Source organism: Brachionichthys hirsutus, chromosome 11, assembly GCF_040956055.1.
Source record: "Brachionichthys hirsutus isolate HB-005 chromosome 11, CSIRO-AGI_Bhir_v1, whole genome shotgun sequence".
Taxonomy (NCBI): domain Eukaryota; kingdom Metazoa; phylum Chordata; class Actinopteri; order Lophiiformes; family Brachionichthyidae; genus Brachionichthys; species Brachionichthys hirsutus.
In genome coordinates this window covers 12,394,496-12,411,228 of record NC_090907.1, presented here as the reverse complement: position 1 = coordinate 12,411,228, position 16,733 = coordinate 12,394,496, and the positions used below count along the sequence as shown (strand labels likewise).

The 16,733-nt window shown below is 40.9% G+C and overlaps 1 protein-coding gene across 1 annotated transcript; it reads left to right on the top strand.

Moving 5' to 3' along the window:
• The first annotated feature begins 391 nt into the window (after nucleotides 1–391).
• trarg1a (trafficking regulator of GLUT4 (SLC2A4) 1a) lies at nucleotides 392–14,327 on the top strand. Its single transcript, XM_068745819.1, has 3 exons — nucleotides 392–802; nucleotides 12,806–12,929; nucleotides 14,317–14,327. Exons 1-3 carry the CDS (start codon nucleotides 395–397, stop codon nucleotides 14,325–14,327), a joined length of 543 nt encoding a protein of 180 aa, XP_068601920.1. The 5' UTR covers nucleotides 392–394.
• Nucleotides 14,328–16,733: the final 2,406 nt, after the last annotated feature.

Genomic DNA, 16,733 nt, shown 5'->3' with positions numbered 1-16,733 from the left:
AAGCATTTTAGCACATTTTCTTTGAATTCAAAGACTTTAAAGAAAGTGGAGTGTCTGCATGGAGACGGAACACAGGAGGACTTCTAACCGGATGTGTAGGAGAGGCTTTCTGAGACACACCGGCAGCTGTGGATCAAGATGAATGACACCTACACTGCTGAAATCTCTCTCTGAGTAACGTTCAGAAATCTATTTTTATACAGTCTCCACTCCTCAGCTGGCTATTATTTAATTAATGCTAATTGATCAACATTAATTGTCTAATAACATTTTATTCCAGCTTGACAGATTGTGGATTCCGCTGGGATGACGGTATCCCTCAGTTGTTAATGCGTTTACAATCAGTTGCAATCAATAGATAATATTCTGATCTCATTTAAGTTGAGACTTGAACATGGCTATCAACACGGACGTTGACTTTCTTAAATCCGACTTGGGCGAGGATCGATGCAGCGCGCCGCCTGCAGATTTCCTTGAGACGGAGAAACTCCTGACATTGACCGCTGAGCCTGGGGGGAATGGGATGAAGACGTCCACCTCCTTCACGGTCAACATGGGCAGCGACAAAGCCCTGGAGGCCAATCAGAACGGCCACAGTGTCGCTCTGGGCCCGGGGTCCGCCGGGCAGCTGGCCGCCTCCGCGTCCCTCTCACCCTCCAAGGCCAGTCTGAGCCGCTCCTCTACTGGGAACGCTACCGTCCAGGAGACCCCGAAGCCCAAGGATTACCTCTTCCTCGTCATCATGTCCTGCTTCTGCCCTGTCTGGCCTGTCAGCATCGTCGCACTGGTGTATTCAATCATGGTGAGTGTCACTGCACAAGAAACTGCTAAAAACTCTAGCAGCACAATAGTGTGAACATATATATATAATATATAGTATATATATATATATATAAAAGAAAATACCACAATTCAGAAATTACACTTAAGACAGCTGACGTGAGAAAGGAGACATTGATGTCAATGAAGAACAATAATAAGAGGACCAGTCATCAGTTTGAGAAGGGAAATTGATCCATCACAAGTACGAGTACACACACACACACACACACACACACACACACGCACTCACCTGGAGCTCAATGCAGCATCAGCTCTCCCAGTGCTGAGGCTTCAAATGGTCTCAGCTTCCTGCTGCCACTCAGCTGCTGCTTGTTCTGGTTTTCAGGCGCTGACACTAATCCTCTATTCAATGTTTCAGGATGCAGGAAGTGCTGATATGAGATTATAATACTAATACTCAGTTCTAAATGTGCTGCGCTTCATTATGTCACTTTGTTCTTCCATCTTCACATCGTTACTCTCCTTCAGCAAAGCAGCGTCAGCTGTGGAAAAACCCGAGCTTGGAAATCGACCAAGTCAATATGTGAAAGAAAACATGCCAGGGTTTTATGGGATGGGAACTGCAAATGGAAATAGCTCAGTATTTACTTCAGGTAGGTAATTACAGATCTGAATTCCAGTCTGGAGGGGCGGCTCGGTGGCGCAGTGGTAAGCACTGTTGCTTCCTCCCACCTCCAAAAACATGCAGCCTAGGCTGATTGGTGACACTACATTGCCCATAGGTGTGAGTGTGTGTGGCTGGTTGTATGTCTCTGTGTTGCCCTGCGATGAACTGGCGGCTTGTCCGGGGTGTCCCCTGCCTCTCGCCCATTGACTGCTGGGATTGGCTCCAGCTTGGCCCGCGACCCGATAACGGAATAAGCGGTTAGAAAATGAAAAAAAAAAATAAAAAAAAAATGAAAATTCCAGTCTGGCGATCAATAAGATATTTGTCATCATCATGTGCAGGAGCATATTGTGATGTAGGTCTCTTCTCATCCAGCAGTAAACGCCATGAAAAAACCTCTTCTTCCTGATCGTCATCCTGGCAGTCTCCAATTGCAAAAACAAAAAAACAAAAACATATTGACCTCACTGACTCCGCTCTTTGGGTGCCCAGAAAAGCGCTATATAAAACCAACGCATTATTATTATTATTACCACTAGTGACAGAAACAAAATGTCTGTGGAGCCGTTGAAACTGTAGGCCCAATTCCACTGTGAAATAATTTCCGTATTGAACTTCAGTAATACCAGAAAATGTATTTAATTATTTGAAAAAAATCCAAAATTAATTTCCATAAATTTTAAGTGGAAAGTTTTACAGAGTGGGACTCACTCTGTCTGTATATCTAGAATATTTATTTTTGTTTTATGGATTTAGTTCATAAATCTAAACTTACAGTCTGCAATTTTCAGAGAAGCCAATCTGCTGTAGAGGATTCTACCAGGAGCCTTTTAGGGAAATCTGCAGCAACTGATGTGATTTGAAATCCAATTGGCTGAAGCGGCTTAATTGATGGTGGCGTGGCCATTTGTAGTTTTTCACTTTACTTCTGATGCTGTACAGCTGCCAGCCCTACAGAGAAGTAAGACAAGGGCAATGCAGTAAAGCCATTAGTTCTGTAATATCACTCCTGTGGGTACTACGCACCAAAGGGAATATCAGGCAGTATCCATGAGACAGCCTTTACTTCCCCAAGCCATCATCATGAACTCACTGACATCCACAAGTACGTTGCCTAATGGCACGTAGAGAGTGTGTGTGTGAGAGAGAGAGAGAGAGGGAGAGGGAGAGAGAGAGGGGGGGGGGGGGGCTTTGACAGGACAGAATAATGTGAAGGAGGTAGAAACTGGAGCTGGCCACTAACTCAATAGAAGGCCACAGAAGTCAATTGAGTTTTGCTGCAGAGGGCAGATTGCAGCAGTTAGCCAACTCCGTGGCAGCCATCAATATCCTCTCTCTTTCCTAGCTGCATTGAAAGGGGATATGAGCCTTGCAAATATTCAGTACAAGGGCAGACGAGAGTGTGAGAGAGAAATGAAGTAATTCCTATCACCGGATTAGAGAGGAATTGAAATAGATACCACAGGGATGTCGGAGCAGAACGGACGCCAGAGGAACATTTGCAGGGCGCATTAGTTATTGTGCTCACGACTTCACACAAACAGGACTCGAATATAGGTGTCGGAAATTTATAGCTGGCACAGGTGACGTAAACAACATTTTACACTTCCAGTAATCACTTCATTCCTATTAGCTTTGATTGCGACCACTTCTGGCTGTCGTCCCGTTCGATGCTGCAGGTTCACGCCGCCGTAGCCGCTCTTTCAAACAACCCCACAGCTTTTCAGCGGGGTCTGAGCTGGGACTCATCATGGGCCATTCGAGAATTCTTCCTCCTCCACCGCGATGCTCATGGTGCCCCAGCAGTGGCATTATTGCAGATCTTTTTTTTCCTTTTGTAGGGGCTGATCGGTTTAATGGGACGGTGATCATTTGGGAGACTTATCTATTTCTCTAAAAAAATTGTAATGTCAGATTCCTTACAATAATTAGTCAAACGTGACCAAGCCTTTTATTTTGAGAGTTATTTTAAACCTGGCCCCTTGCGTACATGGATATACAACTAATGTTATAAATAGAGGAAAGGTTTTCATGTTGGGCCATGAGTGTGTCATCCACAGAGAATCCCCTCCCCCATACAAAGGTCTCCAACACTTAAATTTATTTATTGTCTATTTAACTACGGTATTTTTGTTGCTTGTCCAGAAATTACTTGACTCCTCATTTGAAAAGCAGCAGGTGCCTAATTTAACACCAAATGCCCCACACCATTCATGAAATTTGGAGCAGATCAGCAGAACCGGCTCTACCCAACGTGGCGCCCTAGGCGAGATTTTAGATGGCGAGCGGCTCCTGTAAAAAGAAAAAGAAGAAGAGGAGAGAGGAGCGAAGCAATGAGCGATAAGAAAACATGCCCGAGAGAAAGGCAGTAAAAGAGATGGGTCTGGCCTGGTCCCTGAGGCCAGTGACAGTAAGGACCCGGGACCTAGCAGCAGCATGGCAGGCAGCATCCCGGACTACAGAGTGTGTGTGTGTCGATAAAAGCGATATTGGTTGACATATTTCTTCATTGCACAAGAAAACATTTCAGGAGAAAGCCCATGTTTAAAGTTAAAAAATATACTATTGAATATTGAACTATTAGTATTAGTTTTCCTGTTCTGCTCCTACAGTACTGAATAGCCATTTTACCAGCTTAAGAAAACTACAGAAATAAATACAATACAGAAAATACATTAAAGTGATTAATTAATTTACAGTGTGTGTGTGTATGGTGCTTTTCTTATGTTGATTTTTATATTATATTTGTGTGCTCACACTGAATTCTTTTTTTTTTTAAGTGCCATAACCTTTTCAGTGCTGCTGTTATTGTTATTATTAGCTGACAATGCTAGGAGTGAGGAGGAGGAAGAGACAACAGCTCTCTGGCAGATGTTCTTTGGGAAAGGCTAGTGGTTGGCAAGCACAGCCTTTGTGCAGTCAATTACGGGGATGAAGAGGCAGGGCTTCTCCTGCACAGACCTGCTTATCCCAGTAATGGGAAAGCCCAAACTGCAGGGGCAGCATTGCACACTCAGCAGGTTTGCTTGTGAAATATGGGCTTGAAATGCCGCACTGGATTAATAAACTGTGCATGCGCGTCTATGTGAGTGTGTGTGTGTGTGTGTGTGTGTGTGTGTGTGTAGGTAAATTAAATCTTATTAGCAGGCTTCTGCCGACAGAGTGGAAGATCTCTTCATTCTGGTTTTCATGGTTTACATTTCATGTAATGCCTGTTAGAGAAATATCTATCATCATATCATACAGAAAATAGATGTGCAATTACAATGTTAAACCTGCGCAAGTTGATGGTTTTATTATTTTTACTGATGAAATAGAATATATTGAAAGCTATAATTCTCATGTGATGGATAGGATAGTGCTGGAGCGCTGCCTCTTTATGAGGATTGGGGGATGGGTCTCATCAGCCATTTACTGAAGAGGTCTTTAATGAGAGGAGCCTCAAACGTCAGCTTCAAATCCTCCTGTCAGGTGCGTTGAGTTTAATATTGACTGAAATAGTTCCCCAATCAAACACATATTTTTGCCATGTTTTCCTTTTAATAAACTTGTAATGAGTAGAACGCATAAGTAAATAATGGCAAACGCAACAGAAATAGGTAACAAAACTCTGTTATTGGCTGCATTCTATCCAGTAATACGGAAATCTTAAGTCACCAAAAAAAGACTGATTTAACAAAATTCCGTACAATATAGCTCTGTGCTATTTCACTCTCCATTTATTCATTTTCTTGAAGGCGAAATAAGACATAATCATCCCATTTTCAGCCGCTCATCCTGATCGGGGTTTAGACATTTAATAAAAACGATTCAGGAGCAAGTTGGTGAGGATCAGCGCTGAGGTTCGGCCATGTTCCTCGTGTCTGTCCCAGGTCTGAACAAAGGAAATTCTTCATGTGTTCTCTTATAACACCATAGCATATGTGCCTCCATTGGGGGAGGGACATCTATCAGCCTACCTTAAACCTCTGTGGATCAGTGTTTTCTTATGTGACTTCATGTGATCAATTTAACTAAATGTGCAATCCTATTGTTCTGTCGGCATTCAATTATCTTGTGGAATTCCATCTAATGGAAAGTCCCTACACCGGTTTACTCTTGTCTGGGTTCAAGGGATCATGCTGCTGGTTTTTTCTCTGTCAGCCAATTTGGGTCAGACAGAATCCAATTGGTAAATCAATTGCTAACTGTGTCTCTGACATTCAGGACCCGCTCAACTGGAGTAACTTTTCAACTGGATCATCATAACTTAAAGTTTTGAATTTGTCCAGTATTTTATTTTCTGTGAAAAGCTATACTTTTGTAGGTACTCACTCAGCCAGTGCATTCCACTCGCCATACAGCGATTCCTAGTCGCTAAAGTAGTGTTGTAGTCGAGACAAGGCCACATCAACTAGTTATGGTAAACTCGATTCTTTTTTACTGAATCGAGTTTAAATGAGTCACTCACTAAAGTGAATCAAGTTTTTGAGTCACTGAGTCAGATAGAAATATATCTAACACCTGCTACCGATTGATGATTGAAACAGGGAAGTAATCAATTTAATTGAGGGAAAAGAGTGAAAGATCAGGAGTTCTCAAAGGGAATATTTTTGTTTTTTGTTCTCTAACTGCATAAATTAAATATAAATACATAAATTAAAAAGAAAAAATTGTGTTCAAACAGTGCAGCATTAACCTGAGACCCAGCCCGTTGACTTGCGTCCTCCATAGTGGACATTTTGTCCACTACAGAGGACAAAAGCCTGTTGTAACGCTGAGTCATTGTTAAATGAGTACGTTGTTAAAGACAATCGGTAGTAAGAATTTGCGGTTGGATTTTATTTAGATAAACTTCTGCTACTACTGTACTTTCGGCTTGTCCGTGAGGGGTCGCAAATAAATGTTCTTGTCAGGGCACAGGCATGGAGGACCCAAAAGCACGACAGGGGAAGAGGAATCCAGAAACATCTTTTTATTTATCAAACACCAGGTAGTCAGTCCAAAACAGCAGACAGATCAGAGGGGGCAGGCAAAGAGAAGATCCAAAAAACATGCAGAGTTCAGAAACCAGATCAACCAATGGGGCGGGCACACAGGCAGAAACCACAAAACAGGCAGGGGCAGTACACAGGCAGGCGGGTTCAACAGATGAGGAGATGGAGATGGAAGAACAGAAGATGTAATGTTAGCAACATAGATTTTTGGGAGTCAGATTAGACCAGGGGTGGGCAAACTTTTTGACTCGCGGGCCACAATCGGTTCTAAAATTTGACAGGAAGGCTGGACCAAGAACAGATGGATGGAGTATTTGTGTGAGCTAATATAAATGACACATGAAAGCTATTGCATTAAAGGATTTGGCCTTTTACAGGTAGCATTACAGGGAAAAGGTCAAATGAATGAGGTTTAATTATATAACAATTTTATTTAATGATATCATTTGTACAAATTTGGCGGGCCGGATTAAAAAGACCAACGGGCCGCATATGGCCCCCGGGCCTGGGTTTGCCCATGCCTGGATTAGACCGCTGTTGTGACAGTTCTCCACTTCACCCTGTCCTTTGCATCGTCCTCCCTAACACCAGCCACTCTCATGTCCTCCCTCACCACGTCCATGTATCGTCTCCTGGGTCGTCCTCTAGCCCTGTCCTTTGCATCGTCCTCCCCAACACCAGCCACTCTCATGTCCTCCCTCACTACGTCCATGTCTCTTCTCCTGGGTCGTCCTCTAGCCCTGTTCCCTGGCAGTTCCATCCTCAGCATCCTTCTACCGATATAGTCCCTGTCTCTTCTTTGGACATGTCCAAACCATCTATGTCTGCTGCTCACAAATACTTTCTTCTGTCCTGAGTCGAGCCTCAACAACCTTTTCCCATAACTTCATCGCATGTTTAGCTTTATCCCCCTACAGTTTCCATAACCCTTCTTCTTGAGAATGGGCAGCAGAACACTTCTCCTCCATTCCTCTGCAATCGTCTTCCCCTCTAGGATTAAACAACCCCATTATAAACTCTAAACTCTCCTAGACACTTCTATACCTCCAAAGGTATGTCGTCCGGCCTGACTGCCTTCCCGTTCTTCATCCTCTTCATTGCCTTTCTAACTTCACCCATGGTAATCTTTGTCACTTCTCCTTCTCCTCCTCTAACTCACCTCCAACCTGTGGAGCGCCAGATGCCATTCCTGACGCAACTCTCTGCATTTATCCGGGCTTGAGACCACAAGGGAGAAACTGGCAATGCTACGTTAGCTCCTGCTAACCGCACTACCTGTGCTACCATGAGGCATTCAAATTTTATTTAGATAAGGAAATAGAAATAAGTTAACTACTTGTGTTTTTGTGGTACTAACACTGAGTAAGCTCATTTTTACTGTGTTTCCAGTTCACAAGCCAACTGAGATATAAATACAATTAAAATGTATGAGCTGCAGCAGCTAGAATGCATTGTAAATCTTTGAGGAGAGCTTTGCTGTAATGGGCCGATGGATTTGATCATCTGACCACATTGAGTGGTTTGAAATTTTAATGGAGTGTAACAAGACCAAGTCTGAAAGCAGTTTTTTTTGCGGCCTCTAGATGTTAAGACGCTTCTTACACCCAACAGACACAAGGCATAAACCAGCAGACAGAGAAAGACCACCCAGCACCATGGCTGTCTCTGTTTTACGAGTTAAAAATACTTAAACGGCTAAATTATAAATCATTTAATTTTAGAGTTGAACAAACATTTCAATTAAGGTTTCTAATGGGTTTTTTTTAGCCATAACAAGGAAAATATATTGAGGGACAATAAAAATTCAAATCACGCAAACAAAATATAGTATTTTATTTGGAATAAGGGTTTACATGCAAGTATAGAATTAGAATAGAATAGACAGACTCCTTTTTGTTCACTTTTTCTCTGCACTAGGATGCTGCTGCTGCCCCTTCATTAGACCAAAAGTGTGTGTGTGTGTGTGTGTACACATTCTTAACCCAATGAACACTTCAAAGGGTAGAAGTTCCCATTCAGAAAACAAATATAACCAGGCATACTCTCAATGTGGATCAATGCAGACATTTATCAGTCACACGAGGGGTGCCTCCCACTAACTACACACACACACACACACACCTTTGCAGCCCTTGCACCATGAAAAAGGGTAGGTGTATTGAAGAAGATTGATGACAGAGAAGCCCAGCTTTATTTCTTTGTTTATTTTTTTTCATTATATGAAGGATTTTGCCATTTATTTAAAGAAATATTCCTTTCTGTATTTTTGGACAGACAATTTTGAAGTGCTGGCAGGCATGTCCTGACGGATTTCTCTCACAGCAAGAAGGTTTTGGTTTGATTATTATCTGTGTGGATTTTGTATGTTCTTCCAATGCCTGCGTGGGCTTTCTCTGGGTTCTCCAGTTTCCTGCAACCTCCAAAAACATGTAATTTAGGTGAACTGATTACTCCAAATTGTCCGTAGTATAAGAGTGTGTGTGTGTGTGTGTGTGTGAATGGTTGTCTGTTGCTGTGCAGCCCCACGATTCACTGGCGACGAGTCCGGGGTGTACCCCGCCTCTCGCCCATAATCAGCTGGGTTAGGTTCCCGCAACTCCCGTTTTATTATTTCATAGACAAAGTTTTTGGTGGCATTATTCGTAAATTACTCCATTTATTCCAGATAAAATGTACAGTACCATAATTTCATGAATGCAACTACACAGAATAATAACTCAGATCTTTTTATAGCGAGTACAGCACAGACTTTAGGCAATAAAATATTTTTTTATTAACTAATGACAATAGAAAAAAAATGCAGGATTGTAACTAAAAAATAAATATAACAATGTCAACATCACAACAGTAAATACCTTCCATTGCACAATATCGAGAAAAAATAAAGTGCAAATCAAATGTAAACTACAAGTGGCTCTCATTCTTAACCTTTGGCTCACAAAGCCCTCCAAGGAAGAATCCCTTGAGGTGCCCTTTTGGCTCTCTTATTGACATGTTTTTGTCCTGGAACAGTAACATGTTTATATTCTTCCCTTTTAATGCACTTATTCTCTGAGTTACTAACTGTCCCGCATTAGAGAAAATCCTTTCTTCGGGTACAGATTACCTGGATACTCTCGATTTTTTTTTTTTGCCTGTAAAACACTCAACTTGACTTGCAGCTCGGAGCTCGCTCGAGGGTGAGCTGCTTTTATGTTCTTGTGTAATGGGAGCAACGGCAGCGCGACAGCGTTCGCTGCAGCCCGATGCTCACTCATCCAATGTCATTTCGTTGTTGTACTTTACTTGTACTGCGCTGACAATGACAATAAAGTCTATACCATACCATAACAGGTTTTTTGTGTTACCACAATGGCGGATCACTTCATTGCACACATTACATTTGGCAGTGTCCTTTTCCGCTTCCTCTCTGGTTCTGCCATTGCGTCCGGATGCTCTGAGGAAATTCGAGTTCTGCTGGATGACAGAAGAGAAACTGCATTGCACAAAGTTTGATCCAACGCAGACATTTCTCTTAGTTATTTAGGGTACACCTCTTTCCAATCGTCCAGGATACTGGTCATCGCTGTGACACAAGCGACAGCATTTCACCATTTTCACAGTTTCTTGCATTTGTATGCTACGCTAATCAAAGCACCAGTAGTTAGGCTTGTCTGAGGCAATGTTTTACCATGAAAATGCACGCATGCACGTGTTGAGCAGACGTGACGTGTAGCGTCATGATTGGTCTGCCAAGTGTGGTGGCCGTGTTTTTTTACGGAAAGTTAAAAGGGAGTGCTGGGCCTGAGTGGAGGTTGACCTCTAATGATGGGACGTGTACCAACAATGATGTGTGCTGCTAGGTTAGAGCTGAGTGGTGGAGATATTCTGATTCAGGTTGTAGTGCCCACAAGCCCGAAGTGCATTATGGGACCTGACTACACAAGTTATTCTCTTTGGCATGAGGGGAAGTCACTCATAGAGGAAGGATGGAGCTCTCTCTATCTATCCATCCATCCCTCTCTATCTCTCTCTGCAGTATAATTATATCTCAAACTAAAGTAACCCCAACTGTGCATCCTCAGCACTGACAAAGGCAAGAAGGCAAGAAGATATAAACACACACACACACACCGTTGGTTTTATCTGTCAGGATTCCTTACCACTGCAGGATAAGGGAAATAAAAAGTCAGCACAGGATGAGATTCCCATTCGATCTCCCACAAATCACAGTATGATCGGGCTATAAGTAATATTCCAGATGGATTCCAAATAATGTCCAGTCTAATCAAACTATTTATCTCATTGAATGTCTCCCTTCGCCTTGTCTTCAGTGTGTGTTCAGCACCGTGGACAGTTCCTAAAATGAGTTCATAACGGAGTCCAATCCGGGCCGGATTAGATCTAGAAGACGAGGTAATTTTTCACATTCATATTTAACTTCCATATAATATTGGCAGTGTTCACCACCTTAACATGCTGACAAAGAAAGCAAAACATCAATCAAATTCAATCACAGGTGTTGAAGAATTTAACTCGAAACACAGTAACACAAACTGGTGAAACCTTTCTGACATCAAGGGATTCTGGCTCACACCAGCTGGTACTAAGCAAGGACATTAATCACTGATTCATCTGTGTGTATATATATTGTTGCTTTAAGAGAGATTGTGGGTTTGCCTTAAGCCGTGGGCCTTCACACGTTATAATGATAATAAAGTATCTTGAATCTGAAGGTGGGCAGAGCTGTTGCCTCACAGCAAGCAGGTCCAAAGCTAGCTGTTATAGGCTCCAGCCCTACGCAGGATAAGTGGTTACAAAAAATGAGAAAATGCTTTTCCCATGAAGTTATATTTTTAAATAGTTTATTTTGTCAAACAGTTAAAGTTCTTGTAATTGTAACCTTATTTTTACTGTAAAACCAATGATGAGATGTCAAGACACATTTAAATGTCTATCTAGTGTCTGAGGCAGTGTTTTGCCATGAAAATGTGCAGAAGCATTTTAAAAATAAAATAAAATACAACAAGCTGATCAATCAGAGATTGCAGACCCTCGCCTCCAAGTGCCCTATCTCGCACTGTTAAAGAATCCTCCCATCATGCCATTCGTGTCCCTCTAATAAAAATAATTCTAGAATCTGGATCCAGATCCGGATCAACGCCATTCAACGCCAGATCCTTGCTTGTGTAAAAATTTCAAGTAATTTGGGTTACTAGTTTTTGAGTTATGCGCGCGGACAGACAGACAAACAAACAGACAAACGAACCCAATTGCAATACCCTCGCCTCCGCTTCAGCTATGATAATTAATGATTGTTATCAATTGTGAGATTTGCTATGTCTGAACTCTCAAATGTAAAAGAATGGATCCATCTGTTTAGGCTTTCACCAACACGCACACACACACACATGCTCCTGTCTACATATCTGCAGCGTACATAAAGCAATATACAAACAGAATTAGGTTGATCTACAATCCCTTCACACTGCTGCACCAACTCAATCCTATTTGCAACGTGGCATCATTCCACCAATCCCAGTTTGTCATTCTGAAAACAATTTCAGCATTCTCAAATCAATTATTGCTGGCATTTTACCTCCTGTGCTGGACAGCGCCCGGCAGACAAGGCAACATTCCTGTCTTGTGGTATCACTGAAATAAATGTTAGTTGATAAATGATAAAAGTGTTACTCTCAGAGTGATGCAGAGTTATACAACAAAGGAGCACCCTTGTGTTCCTTTGTTGTATAACTCTGCATCACTATGGTTACTGCTGATTTCCAGAAATGTAAAGTTTTTTTTTACATTCATATATTGAAGCTAAAAGATAAAAATGATATAGCTAGAAGGGTTTTATAGTATATATTTATTATTGCCACTAAAAAGGTAATACTTTTATCAATATGGCTGTTTCTTGCTCTTTTTGTTTCATTCTTTAATCTTTTTTAACCCTTATAAGGTATTCGGGTCTGTGGGACCCATTCTCAGGTATTCCGCTTAAGAAAAATGATACAAAGAATATTTTTTCAATCTAATATTTATTAATATTAGATTAATAAAGTAACCAACAATTTTAGGTTACTTTTCAATGTTCGAAGTTTAGGGGAATTAAAGACATTTATCAAAAAAAAGAGCCATATTTTAGCATTTAAAATTTACAATAAGTAATATTATTTTCATCCTTAAATGTTAACAATTGCACAGTGTGAAATTTTGCATTTCATAAAATTAATAATATATATACTCTAGTGTTTTTGTTTTGACCAAAAGTCAATTCACAATGAGAAGACAAAAGATACTGTCTTATTTCTGTGTCATTTCATTTTCACTCTTTTTCATTTTCCTGTTTCATAAGATTGTCCTTCTGATAATAGCCTGTGCTCCTCTGTGTCTGCAGTCCAGAAACAATCTGCAGGTGGGGGACATTGATGGGGCGAGGAGGCTTGGCCGACTGGCTCGACTGCTCAGTATCGTCTCCATTGTCCTGGGCATCGTCATCATCGTCTGCGTCTCCATTTCAGGTACAATGAGGACAAATTTCAAAGTGCAATGTTGTAAACTGAAAAATAAATACATGTAAAGCTGCTGGCCAACAATCTCACAAAAACCTGCTTTAATGCTTGTAACGAGAACTCGTGAATTTGGTAAAGGATGCAGTGTCCTGAGTACGAAATGTATTTAATGTTTATATGTTTAAAGAGCTATTAACACGAAGCAAACTAGATGTAAATTTACCATGACGTAATGCAGCTTGTCAAAGTATGTGTTTGTGTACATTTATGAATAGAACACTTCTTTACGAGATAATATAACGTTTTTAAACGGTTTGTATCGCCAGCGGCTTCAAAACTACGACGCCATTCTGTGACGTCACCAGGAAAACGGCTCAGCCTCTTGTCATAGTACTACTGCTACTGCTGCTACTACTACCACTACTACTATGCTTTGGGCTTGTCCCGTGACGCATCGTCACAGCAAATCAACCGTCTCCGGTTCACCCTGTTTTTCGTATCCGGTAGATTCTTGTGGTAAATTTGGCCAATTTCTCAGGTTCTACAGGCTGGAAACTCTAATAATATACTATGATGGAGGCTGTCACTGACAGCCGGTCAGAATATTCGATATATTCAATATTTAGCCCTGCGGAAAACTGCAGGCACAGCTGCCGGCAGCAAGGCGCGTTTATCATGGGAACGGAATCAAAGGTTTCACCCAGTTCGAATGAAATTCCAGATCTTTAGGAAACCTAAATAATAGTCCTTGTGGGTGTTTGACTAAAATCCTGCAACACAACACAAAGGCATTTTGAGCACTTTTCTCAGTGTAAAACATAAACGTGTCGATAAAGTCACCGGTTAAAGCTGCTGTCAATCCTGTCAACAAGCCGAGCTTCGTTGTCTTTCAGTGTGATAAATGCTAGTCCGCTAAAATACTAGTCAGAAGAACGGTTCTTGGTTCTCAGTAGGATTATGCAATGCGTGTTTGTAACTTTTAAATATTTCATTGGGGTCGGATTTCTCGATTATATATTATGTTTAAAAATTTACATTTCCTGTCATGAGCACTTTAAGAATCCACAAAGAGACAAACGTGAAAAATGTGTGTGGTGTGTATGCATGTTCTCATTCAAAAAAACACGCAGGGATTGTGTTCAGCAAGAAAATAAACTCTACTGCATTACAATTACAGGATGATACATGACACCAGCACAAAATCATTAGATACGTGTGCAAACTCAGCACATTCGTGTGAGTGGATTGATTTAGCACTGCAGCGAAGGAGCCCGGCGACTACTCAGTCTTGGACAGCTGAACTGAACCATGCCGTCACAATAATGAAGCAGCCCTTTTGTCTATCCGGACTTTCCCTGATGCTGCGCTTGTGTCCTTCTTCTTCTTCTTTTTACAGTGAGCCAGTGATGGAGGACCTGATGGAAGAAAATCAACCGTGAAAGCCAAAGCATGGACAAAGGCCCAAAAATGAGAGAGAGAGGGAAAGAAATGCAAATCCTAACTTAATATCACATGATAATTACACCGTGACCTCCAGAATGCAAAAATAGTAAAATATAAAGTAAATAAAAGAAATAAGTCATTCAGAAACGCATGCCTTAGAATCCAGTAACAGACATATTAACAAACCTGCTGTAGAAGAGTTCAGGGTGAAATAAGAGAAAAGAAGATTTTTATGTGGTCAAGATGACTCAGAGATGTTTCATTTTAGAATAATGGACTAATTAAAATGAAGACGATGACCCGAATGTTAGGACAATAGACATTTCCAGTGTCTGGGACGGGGCTTTGGAAAAATAATGACCTCTGGATTTGGATTTGAAAATGTGGACAGTTGCATATAATCCTCATATATTCTTTACTGAACTTCATGCATTCAAATTATATACAGTTGCAAATATATTTGAAATATGGATATATGAATATATGTGCATTTTCTAAAAGTGTTTGTATGCCAAGTGGTGCTGGGTTTGTTAGGACACAATTAATACTTTTATCAGCACTTGGATTTCTTTTGTTCAGGGCTCGGGAAACACAATTTTTGTTATAATTATTTTCAACAACAAAAAAAGAGACAAACTGCATGCTTCAATATTGATAAGCAAACGTTTGTGTTTTTCTTGTGGCTTAATGAGAGCGTCTGAGAGGCTAACAGATTTGCACATGGACTTTTGAAGTAGTGCGAGTTCTACCAGTGTTGCTCTTTAGCAGCTGCTGCCCTTCATCTTTGTTGCTTCACTTTGTATGTGGATGCCCATTTTTTATATGACTTTGTTCCACTTCTCTAACCCATCAACCATTTTTCATTACATCCCTTACATTGTTATACATGGAATGTTATCTGCCATTGCTCACTGAATGCCGTTTCTGATCCTTATTCTGGTGTAAACTGTATTTAAATGGATAATATATATGCAATATGTATGCATGCTAAGGCCAAACAGGCTTCTACACTTTATTTAATTCCATAAGATTTAGATTTTGACTGAGAAGTATTCTCTAAATCACAGTATTAAAGGCCCTCAGGATACGCAGGACAGTTGTAGCGACACATTAGCGGCTTATGCTACAAATGCTAACATCATCACTGCAAGGCAATGTAGCATCATTCAAATTCAGAGCTTTTCTTTGCTCATCAGTGATTACTCATTATCTTATGCAATTTAAATCAGGAATCATTTGAATGAAGTCATTGACAAATGAATAAAATATAATTTTCTGAATTCATTTGTTTAAGAGCTCATACAAGTGAAAATAGAGAAACATCAGGTAATTAAGAGCGATGAGATCCATCCAACTCTGCAGCTAAAGCCAATCTTCCAAGTACTTCACTGAACATTAATGTAAAGCTGAACAACTGCAATCATATCGAGTATCAGGACTGCACGATGTTTTATGTAAAATTTGTTTTTATTGAATTTACAACTTATTGTCAGACATAATGACAATGGCCGTGTTTACATGGACAAATTTAATCTGATTAAAAGCCTGATCGGAATAAAAATGCTTCATGTACACACCCAAATTGGAATAGTCTGACCCGACCAAACTCAATCCGATCAAGATTTCATCCCGATCGAGAGGGGGTGGTTTATACCGATTGATGATCCGATCTGGGTGCTAGAAAACACTTATTCCGATGTTTCGGTACAAGCCGTCCTTTCTGCGCACGTCTGTGACGTCAGCTACACGCGCTGCTGCTATTGGTCAATATCTGAGACAAACATGTTGCAGGAGATATTAAAGGAGGAAACTAACAGTGCAAACGGGGAAAACGCACGAAATAACACTGACGTTTCAAGCAGAAAAGGGCGGAGCCATGTTTTGTTGACAAAGGAAGTCGCCAACGTTCCCTCTACGCTCGTACGTAATTACGCACAGTTGATACGCCCTTCGCGGAGCGAAAATCTACGTTGCGCACAACAAAAATTCCAACCTAAATTAAAAATAACATAAACACGTAAAAATTCATTCTGTGTTATTTTCCACTGAGTCAGTGAGTGGCCGGTGACTGGCTGCACCGGCCACTCACTAATGAGATTCACGTGTTTTTACGCATCTAATAGACGTCATTGTAATCGGAGTTCCAGGACTCTCGCGGGACCACAGTACACACATCCTTTGGTTGTTGATTTTATGTTTTATTTGTTGATTTTTATCACTTGTTTTTATGTTATTTATTTTTATACTATTGTGCACTTTGAGATTTGCTTTCAAATGTAAAGTGCGTTTAAAATAAAAAGTATTATTATGATGTTGCTCAAAGTTGTCCAAGGGACTGCTCGGGGAGTTTGTGTGTTTGCTCAAACGCAT